Here is a 10,796-nt window from a genome sequence, read left to right as displayed (position 1 = left end):
CGAGCCGATTCTTTTGAACGGCTCTTTGGTACGAACGAGGGGAACCGAGTCGTACTTGGTGAGAGCCGTTCTTGTTATCGTTCAATCGTTGGTCCGCACTCACTGCCTGCCAAAATCCACTCACCTTTTAAAAAGCTTGATTTTGTTCCCCAAACGTATTCTGTGAAGACCCGCCCCTACTCTGATTGGTAGGTTTCAGCACGAGGAGTGAGATGGGGTTGGTCTTAACGGAGAGAGAAGTCATAACAAGTGGTACAGGACAGGTAGACGACGTGTTTTTCGGATGGAAAATGAGCCAAACGCGAAAACGCAGCAGCATTTGGATTCACTTCAACCAAAACCCAGGCAGTGATAAAGCGCACCATTTGTAAAGGCAAAATATCCTTTAAAGCAGGGTCAACAAATAATCTCCATCGCCACTTAAAAACACACTATCTAATATTAAGAGTTGCGTGAATTTCATTCAAGGCAAGGCAACTTTATTTACTTAACACATACAGAGGGTAAATTCAAAGTACATTCACTGACATGAATGACATGGATATGGCGCCACCTTGTGTCATGTTTACAATGCCGATTATTGACATTAGGTCTGGCAATACAGTCAATCATTATCCTTGTGATTATTTCGCAGATAAACCTAGTAACCCCGCCCCCTTTTAAAAAACGGCTCTTTTGAACGGCTCTTTGAAAGGAACGGAGCCATAAGATCCGGCTCCCTTCAAAGAGCCATAATTCCCATCACTAGTCTGCAGCATCTGCGCCTGCAATTTATCCCCACTGATGCTGCCTTCAAGTGCTGTCGGAATTATCAGTATCACTATAGTAAATATGCACTTGTGCTTCTCTTTCTGCGGGTGTTGCATAATTGAGTAATATGTCTGCTTAAAAAGTCTAGCACGATAACTAAGGCTATAACTAGCTTCAGTGTGTCATTTATTCTCCAACAAAGCAAGCAAAAGACAATCTAATAGAAACCACGATATAAGTTTTCTAATTTACGAGCCTGCCAATAAGCAGGGAAGGCAGCATGAGAGACACCTGTTACAAGAAGAGATCTCTTATCTTTTAAAAGTCGTGTTGACCGAAATGCTGCAACATAATGTGGCAAAATATAACTAGGTATATCTGCATAAGGTACAGGTGTTTTTTTTAATTTATTTTTAGGGTGTTCCTACCGAATTGAATAGGTTCTTGTGTACTTTTTTATCTGACAAAAATGTGGACCTTTTAAATACACAAACAGAGATATAAACAAGGCATTCATTACAAATGATTTTATTAAAACATAGACATTTGTCAACATTATAGTAGATATGAATTAAACTGACCCCTGTTTGGTTTAGTTTTCACAGAAATGAAACTTAAATGCTGGGAGAAGTCATCATTATTGGCTCAGACCAGCTGAAACTGAAACAATGCTGCCAAGGTTCCCAAGAAGTGTGGCACCTGTACTTGTTTTAAGTATACACATACTGTATACACACAATCAGTTTGTTTGCCATCACATTAGTAATATAAATAAATGTATATAAAAACACAGTCCAACAACATCAACGGTGTGGAGTGAAGAAATCCATAAAAGGCCAGATGTTCTATATTTCAATCTTTACAAAAAAAATGTAATGGCTTCTTCTTTGGCCCATGTTTCACCCACGTTTCATACAAGTTGGGTTTGTGCAGCAGTCCTGCTGAAAAACAAACAAACGGAACCAAAACATAACATCTTTACAAAGCTATTAATCTTAAGGCCATGTAATATTGGGGGTTGGTAGTGGTAACCTGCTTAATGCTGTGTCAAAGGGGCATTGTTTAAAACAACCATTCAAATTCTCCCTACACCCAACAAACTCCTCCCCAGTGACCTCAACATCTACAATTGAATACACGCCTACAGACCCGTCCTCAAATCCCACAAACACAAACTGCCGCTCACACACAACCAGAGTCAACGGATTCTTAGCCAGACACACACTTCCTATTCTTTCCCCGTCTGCGAGTCGTACAACCGCGAGGACTGGCCTGGCGTGCATGTAGCAGCCGCAGTTTTTCTCCACAGTGGTGCTGGGTTGAGATATGTAGGCAGCATAGCATCCAGTTTTATCCAAACAAGCTTTAACGACAGGACCCTCAGCCTTGAATGAGCACAGTCTGATCTGAGATAAGTCTAAGAGGTTGATGGCTTCATCGTCAGTAGATAGCAGGGCGTAGCTCCCATCACGGGACATTTGGAAGTCTTGTGGCTGACAGTGAAAGCTATAAGGCAGCTGGAAGTGCCTGCACAGGGTCTCCTCTGTTACCTTCCAGGTGTACACTGCCCCTGAAGCTGCCATCACCACCACAAAGTCTGGATGGTCTGAAAGTGTGTGGAAAGCAACAACATGCTCAGAGCTCTCTATGCAGGAGAAGCGCTTGCTGATGGAGCCCGACCACAGACTGGCAGCTAACAGGTCTCTCCGTCGAAGGCCAATAAGGAAGGTGCTCTCAGGAGACACCTGGGCGTCAGATAGGTACGAGTTTATGCTGCACACAATGCTCCCGTGTGCCAGCTTCCAAACCCGAGACAACCCCCGTTTAGAAATACTGACCCCAAAGTTACTGTTGGGGGTGATCAGGATGTCTGTGGCTCTGCTGCCACTCATACGCAGGATGTTCTGCCCTGTTTCTGTGAGCCAAACGTATATTTCCCCTGCTGAGAGTGTGACAAGATGGAAGTTATTTGGGGAAAGGCGCAGTTTTTCTACAGGACCATCATGAAGGAAGTTATCGTGTGGAAGTCCTGTTTCTAATCTCCATCTCCACACGGTCTCCGACCCATCAGAGGTGTAGAACCACTCTCCTGTCTGTTCAACCACCACTTCTTTTACTCCACACCCCATTTTCGGAGCTGTACCTGCAACATCTATCATCCCGGAGTCCCACACTGTCAAGACACCATCAAGAGTGACACAAACAACATCTGAGGCCGTTTTGATGAGTTTACAAGGCTGGTTGTTTACTTTTAAGGAGAGAACACACTCCCCTGTGCTGACCCTCCACACCAACACCAGGGGACAGGCGTCTAACAAAGCCAGGACAAGGTGGCCATCCTGGGATAGTACAGCTTGAGTGAATGCCTTCCCCTGCGGAGCAAGGAACTGGTCCCACAGCTCCCAGTCACAGGTATCCCACAGTGCAACTTGGTGGGATTGACACACCAGTAATGTGTGGATTTCATGTGAGTAATCCATATTAAGGATGGCATTAGATTTACCCCCAGTAAAGCTTTCTGTGACAAGTCTTGGTGGGTTTCTTTTGGCTGCTACATCCCATAGTGATACACCCCCTGTCCTGTCAACACAAGCCATTTCCCACATTTCTTCACACAGGATTATCAATGCAACCGCATTGTGGTTTGAGTTTGAACAACTGCCTAGGAGGCTGCCAGTGTTGGTGTCAAAAATGGAGACTGTGCCTTCCTCCTGCCCACAGTACATGTAAAAGCCATTAGAGGAGCAAACCGAGCAGGTCACACAGCTCTGACACTGGAAATGAGTCAAAATCTCACTGGAGACGTCAAACACACTCACAAAACACTCATCTTTCCACCAGAGAAATATTTTTTTCTGACCAGCAACAAATCCTTCAACCTCGTTCACTGTTGTTTTCAAAGGGTCTTCAACCTGCAGAAACATTTCTGGGCCAGACACATCCCACAGGAAAAGCTTGTTGCATTGTGTTGAAAGCAGCAGGAAATGACCACTGCTCTTCACGCCTGCAAACTTCATCTCCTTCTGCTCGCAGCTCAGTGATAGTTTGACTATCTCACACCCAGAGCCTTTCCGAACCCAAGCCTCTCCATCATCCATGATCTCTGTGACTATCCCACTCTCTGTCCCAGCTGCTTCTCTAACAGAGACACCCTCAGTTTTGGCATCACGCTTCAAACACTGAATGGAGGGAACAGATGAAGGAGAAGGGAAAAGCGCTACTCCTAATCCTGTTCCTCTGTCCCTCCTCTCCTGTCTCATCTTACCGACATAACCTTCGAGGGCAGGAAACACCTCCAGGTAAGGGAGGAGGCTCGTCTCCATCACTGACGGCAGCTGAAGGGGGGAGCTCTGCAACAAGCAAGCACCAGACTTCAATATGCTTGCTAGAAGTGCTCTTTCCCTTAATAAACTGAAGTGGTGTGACCCCTCCTCATCCTCTAACATGGCTACCAAATCTCCCAGGAGTCCTGCTTGAACCATAGCCTGGTGAAACCTCAAAGACATTAACAGCCCGTGCTCCAACTCCCCCCATTTGCTGCTTTTTTGCAAGTGGTAGGGCAATTCTAAGACCTTCCTCAAGTTCACCCGGCCATTGTTTTTGTTAGAAAGGGGAAAGACAAACGGCTGGCTGCATGGCTGCCTGTCAATGTGTATTCCCATTTTCCCTGAGATCCTGTTTGGTGCAGATTTCTGCTTTACAAGAAGTGGTTTTGCACCCCCACAAGACAATCTGCCACTAAAATAGTCCGCCAATGCCAAATGAATCTCCTTCCTCACCTCTTGAGAGCCTAAATATCTCTTAGCCACCACCAGCTTGAAATGCCTGCTTACCCAGGACAAAACATGTGACCCTGCAACTGTCCTCCTAATGAGGAAGCTCTTCAAATCCAGTAGAAGTCTCTCCACAACAATTTGTGGCACCCTCATATCGCAGGAACGGCTTCCATCCTGTGGAACGTACGCAGTCAGCACTTTGTGATCACAGAACAGCAGATCTGCGAGCTCGGCCTCAGTGAGCCCCGTCCTGGAGAGGGAGAGGAGAGAGAGGGCCCGAGCTACGATAAAGGGGCCATGCTTCTGCTCCAGGTGATCCAGAAATGCAGAAATGGATGAATGGACGCCATCAGGGAGAGAAGACTCAGTCACATCTGAATCTGATGAGGAGGGAATTAAAAGGGACAGAAAGAGAGAAATATAATCAGACGGTTTTTATTATTCAAAAATCTAAAAAATGTTATTTGTGATGGCTGGAAAACTTGTGTTGCACTTAATAGCATAACATTTGTTTTTATCATATTATTTTTGAAAGGCAACAAAAATACAATATCCTAAAGCATTCAAGCATTTTATTTTCTATTCTCTTTTTTTGTATCCCGTTTGTCCCTTACTTTGTTTTGTGTGTCACTGTGATTAATGTTGTTAACATTTTTGAATAAAAATGAAAATAAATGCATTTTAATTCCTGTAATCCTTATAATGCATTTCAAACATGAAATGTGCTGAATAAAATACAGTACAATCCAGAAGAATGAAACTACATGTGTTACCTATTTCCAAAGATATAAAACAAGACAGAGTTTGAAGCTTAATACCACATACAGGGTAGGGAGATAGGAAAATATTCAGAGACGGATTAATGCATTGCTTGTTTTGGTATTGTCTTGGGCTTTGATGACTATAAGTACAAATATACAATTCTTATCCTTAAAGAGTGTTTGTTTAATGCATTAGTCGTACCAGAGTGCCAGAGCGAGGTGTGTAGGTGCAGGAGTCGAGCGTAGAGAGTCAGACGACAGGAAGTCAGCGCCTGGTTCACCAGCGCCTGTTGTCCTGAAGTCACCCTCCTCCCTGAACTGCTCAGAAGTGTCGCCAGCATCTTCACACACTGTTTCCTGTCCACCAGTCCCATCGGAACACACACATATCCCAACTCCTTCTCACTACCCTTTGACACTCTCTGAGGCTGACTTCTTTGTGGTTTAAAGGCTTGCAGGACTTGTGTCTGGTTGGAGGAGACAGTGAGGATGAGTTTGACGCTGTGAGGAAGAGGGGAGGGGAGGCTGTCCAGGAATTCAGGTCCAAAGTTGCCTTTAATGAGATCCAGGCCAACAAGGATCAGAACTAGAGGTTGTTTGGTAGAGGGCATGGAGGAGAGAAGGGATGTGAGACGCTCTTTAAGCTCAGATACACACATGTTGGGTGATGAGCTACAGTTAGTGTTGTATTCCCAGGGCTGAGTGATACAGCTAGGATCACCAAAGTTGTTGGGATTCTGCTCAGAGGAAGATTCGCTGTGATATCTCACGGCAATTTCATAACACAGGCTCGATAACAAGTGCTTGGGGGACTGGTTTATTGATAGGTGGCAAAAATAAGTGACCACCACAGGATCACAGTCTGGTAGCCACGACTTAATCTGTGGAGAGAGACAAAACACGTATATACCTTTTATCCAAACCATGTAGTACAGATTTTGTTTTTGTTAGGTTGTATTTATTTTATTTGAAATTTAAGATTTAGCCACATAGGTTATTTATTCTGATAAAGCTTCAAGCTACAAGAAACATTTCTCTTTAACTCTAAATTGTATTTAATAAAGCAATTATTCGACATGATGAATCAATATATGTTTTGATGTCAATAACGGAAAATCACAATTCAAAGTTGTACCCAATGTAATGTATTCAAATGTCTCTCTTTGTCCATAAAACAGTCCAAAACCCAACTACAGTATTCTGTATAACATCTATATTTCTGATACTTCATATAAAAGACTTCATAATGATAGGCTTTGTTGTCTCACGGAAAATGACTTTTTTGATTATAAAAATTGTTGCAAATCATTTCTGTCACTAACTTATTGATTAATTGACTATTTATTTTCATTTTTGGGGTACTTAAAGCAAACAATAAGTACATTTAATTATTGGAAAAGGATGAAAAACTCTACTCTAAATGACTATGTGTTCATCCTCCTTAATTATAAATATGTGTTCTCTATTGTCTGTTCATAATTAATTGATCTGTTTTTGGATATGAATTGGGTTTGGCAGGAATTCAAATCTAATGTGAGTTTCCAATTTCACTTCAGTCCACTGACCTGTTGAGCACATTGAGCCATCAGAACTGTCTTTCCTGTGCACGGGCCTCCTGTCACCACTAGGGGGCGCTGCTGTCCACTCTGCTCCACATAGGCTCTGACCTGCAGCAAATACAAATACTCTCCTGTAATGCATGGCACCTTAAAATGTTGTCTACATCACAATTTCACAGGAAAAATAGACCAAACAATATCCCCAAAATACATTTAAACTGGTTATAACACGTCATTTACTCATTTGTAAAGTAGTTATTTTACTGAGAAGAGATCTCCTCAGCTCTTAATCCTTTACAATGCCAAAGGTAAGATAAAACAGAAGTGTCTATATCTACACAATAAGTACATACAAATACAATATGTTAATGCTGCATTTTGTGTTTAGAAAACAGATAAAGACCTCCTCCTGACCTCTTCCTCCTCAGGCCGAATGACATCATATAACCTCGACAGTGAGTCACACAGCTCCTGCTGCTCGGCCTGCTCTCTGGCCAAAGCATCGCTGAGCTGAGAGCCATCGCTGCTGTGTGAGATGTTCCAGCTGTCAATCAAACCCACAAGGTCGCAGTACACCTGTTGGCACAGAGACTCAGCATAGCCCCGCCTCCTGGCTGTCGTGTAACCATGTCGACGGTCACACTCTGTGGCCGTGGTGTAGACCAGAAGCTGGGAGGAACCGATGAGACCAGGCAGGAAGTGGTCACAAAGCTCTGAGAATAGTTGTCCATCAGTGGGTGTTGTCCCTAGGTCAAAGGTAGCAGCCTAACAAAAAAGCACAAGGAAAAAGTTATTATTATTCATTTCTGTATTTATTTTCTAGCTTTAATACAGACTCTAATGTATGTACCTTCATACGTGAGAGATATTCTAAGCACATCTTGATGCATTCAATAACACAAGTCATGTTTATCTTTCTCTATGTACTACTTACTTGAAAGAGGCAGAGAGCACTTTTTTTTTGCAAGTTCCCCACGTCAACATGGGCATGACTCACATCTCTAACCCTTTTACTTGAATCAAAATGCTTGATGTCTTTGATGTCCATGGTAGTGGGGATCTATAAGTTAACTTTTCCTTTAAACTGTTTGTTATTTAGTTCAGCAAGGCTATGAACATCTCTGAGAGACCCCACCTGCTCCTTCTGGAAAACAATGGTGATAACATTTGGTTTCTGAAAGGCAAATCTGCCACATGATCAGCAGTTAGAGAAGATGTCTCCTTCCAAAACTTGTAAAATAAGGAAAAAAGCATATGAAATGTACTGTTGCCCCACAGTATAGCAATGTGTGTGGATGAAAGCTGTGTTTTATGATACTCTTGCACAAATGCAGAGACAATAATGACACTCACCTCTGACTGCTGCTGAGGAGGTGACTTCATACAGCTCTTCTTTGTCTCTCCTTTTGCATTGATGACCTTGTGGACATAAACCAGGCAGCGTCTGATGATCTCATTATCAGGACGGGTGTCCAGAGCAAACCTCAGATCTGCATCGAGGGCTGTAGAGAAGCAGCAAAGCACATATTAAATGATATCTCAACATCCAGAAAAACTCCGACACTGACGTACATTATATCTCACCTGATCTGCAGTAGCTATTGGCTGTCTTTGGGCTCATAACACCGTTGTGAACACACAGACTGACAATAGTCTGAAACACCTTCCTTAACTCTTCCTCTGCCTTCATTGGAGTCTCCTCTTCCTCCTTTGCCTCCACCTCCTGAACAACACACAGATAGGAACAGCCCCACAGTCTAACAGTTGTAGTAACAAATGTTTAGAAAATATAGAAAGGTTATTAATCAAGGTAAATGATATCTAAAATATGATCACATGCAATACTTATAGGTTAGGATGATACTGTGTAGACTGTGTAGACTGTGTAGACTGTGTAATGTGCTTCAAATGATTGTTCTGTATTCATTGCTCCATTGTAATCCTGCTAGTAATCCCCCCTTTTTTTTTAATGAACCAGAAATCTGAATTTAATTTAATCCTAATGAAGACACAAAATGAATCATGTGTTTCTGAGGTTGAGTGTGACCACCTGAGGGCAGCAGGTGGGTCTGTGTGGAGGTCTCAGGCAGTAGGAGGGGGGGAGGGTGTTCTCGTCCCTCCGGTACACCTGCTCCAGCTCCTGGGTGCGGACCCCCGCCCGCTGACCCTCCTGCAGCAGCAGCTGGAAGTCTGACACCTCCACCTGGGTAGGCAGACTGGCTGAGCCATACTGATGCCCTACCAGAGCCTGCAGCGCCACCACATGGACACAGAGCGAACAGCATTATGGGATTCCTCGTTCAGCACAGATTCATTCACACTCAAATGGGTGTTTATGGATTTATAAAAGCTCAACAGGGACTGATTTAATGACAGTGTATAATAGTGCCTCATGGCTGTGGTATTACTCAAACTATGATTCAATTATGTTTTATTTTTTAAAACACTAGGATGCTCGAGGGGGACCCACGATGACTACATTAAATCTGGGGATTTATTTACCAGTAAAAAAGGTCCTGAGGAGCTCTTTCTGCATTCTTCAATCAGCTGCTGTCTGCTGCTTTCCTCTGGCCAACTACTGGAGTCACTGGACTCAAATGGGTCCAACACCTACACACACACACACACACACACACACACACACACACACACACACACACACACACACACACACACACACACACACACACACACACACACACACACACACACACACACACACACACACACACACACACACACACACACACACACACACACACACACACACACACACACACACACACACACACACACACAATTAAAACACTCGAGAGGAGAGATGACTGATAGTCCGTTTGTGAAAAGCACACAGAGAGGAGCACAATTGGACAGGTGGTGGCTCAGAAACACATGATATTCTTCCCTCTCTAATTACACATGCTGCTGAAGAGACGGCACAATGTGCTGGTTGAAGAGCCTGAGGCGATTTCATCGACACCGACACATTACGCACAGAGTCGCTTTACAGCTGCTCATCTCTCTTCCTTGGAAGCTACCAAATAATGTTGCTTTTGTATTCCAATGTTGACATGAAACGATGTCCTTCAGTGTGTTTTATAAGGAGGAGTCTGTAATAGTGCGATAACAATAAGCCAACTGAGATAAAATATCATTTTGGGTGCACACTTTTAGAAAACTCATATGTCATAGTATGTATAATGAGTGTTGATCAGACCAAACATGTTTTACTCAGGACCTTCACCTCTGAATCCATATCAACTTCATTATTTTCAATATTTTGAGAACAAAACAATTACACAAATGATTGTAAACAATATTCTATGAAGGAATTAGAAAAATAAAACTATGGACACATCACTGAAAACAGTTGATAAATGCAACTTTTCTTTACAGATTTAAAAACAAGTTAGTTACATTGTTTCCATTTAGACCACAGCTGAATGTTCCTCCTTCTGTAAAAGCCATCACGACTGTGTGTGACAATACAGTAATTGATAACACTAACACCTTTGCATCTGAAATACACAACACGCATCACACATACACATTTAGAAAGATAAGTGTGTACTGACCCTGACATCCAGTCCCAGTGTGTGTCTGCAGTGCTCTCTAAGTTTTGGAAACACACTCTCTCTCAGAGCTCTGCGCTCCACCACGCTATCTGTACAGAGCATAAACACAAACAACATCTGATCACAAAAACCTTCAGAAACATAACAACACATTCATGCATTGGTTTCTTTTCATACCTTCAGGGTTGGAGCACAGATAGAGTTTCACACAGGTGGAATTTGAAGGTGACCAGTCCATTTCTTTTCAGAGAAAGAGTTGGGAAGTTGCTAAAATAAAGCAAATAAAGCTAAAACTTCTGGCATGAACATGTTCAATGGCCCACATAAAAGTGAACAATTGCTGCTTTGCTGCTCTGCGTTGTTGTTTCCCTTCTA

General features: G+C 42.9%; 1 protein-coding gene across 2 annotated transcripts; it reads right to left on the bottom strand.

Moving 5' to 3' along the window:
• Positions 1–1,260: 1,260 nt before the first annotated feature.
• LOC117470383 (NACHT and WD repeat domain-containing protein 2) lies at positions 1,261–10,796 on the bottom strand. Of its 2 annotated transcripts, XM_034115144.1 has the most exons (10): positions 10,599–10,796; positions 10,422–10,510; positions 9,349–9,456; positions 8,897–9,094; positions 8,431–8,569; positions 8,200–8,348; positions 7,261–7,611; positions 6,853–6,954; positions 5,490–6,168; positions 1,261–4,906 (listed from the first exon to the last, which is right to left on the bottom strand). In XM_034115144.1, the coding sequence occupies exons 1-10, from the start codon at positions 10,657–10,659 to the stop codon at positions 1,746–1,748; spliced, it is 5,037 nt and encodes a 1,678-aa protein (XP_033971035.1). In that variant the 5' UTR covers positions 10,660–10,796; the 3' UTR covers positions 1,261–1,745. The 2 variants fall into 2 exon arrangements, with proteins under 2 accessions (XP_033971035.1, XP_033971036.1); XM_034115145.1 differs by lacking the exons at positions 8,200–8,348; positions 8,431–8,569; positions 8,897–9,094; ... (1 more) ...; positions 10,422–10,510; positions 10,599–10,796 and having other exon boundaries at positions 6,853–6,949; positions 7,261–7,461.

This window comes from Trematomus bernacchii, unplaced genomic scaffold (assembly GCF_902827165.1).
Source record: "Trematomus bernacchii unplaced genomic scaffold, fTreBer1.1, whole genome shotgun sequence".
NCBI lineage: Eukaryota > Metazoa > Chordata > Actinopteri > Perciformes > Nototheniidae > Trematomus > Trematomus bernacchii.
This window is presented reverse-complemented; position numbering and strand designations above follow the sequence as displayed.

Excerpts from the sequence above, each read along its gene's own strand:
- LOC117470383 (XM_034115144.1), bottom strand. The coding sequence starts at position 10,659 with ATGGACTGGTCACCTTCAAATTCCACCTGTGTGAAACTCTATCTGTGC. Across the intron at positions 7,612-8,199 it reads CTCCTCAGCAGCAGTCAGAG|GCTGCTACCTTTGACCTAGG; the intron begins GTGAGTGTCATT and ends CTTTTTTGTTAG. Across the intron at positions 6,955-7,260 it reads TTCGGCCTGAGGAGGAAGAG|GTCAGAGCCTATGTGGAGCA; the intron begins GTCAGGAGGAGG and ends TATTTGCTGCAG.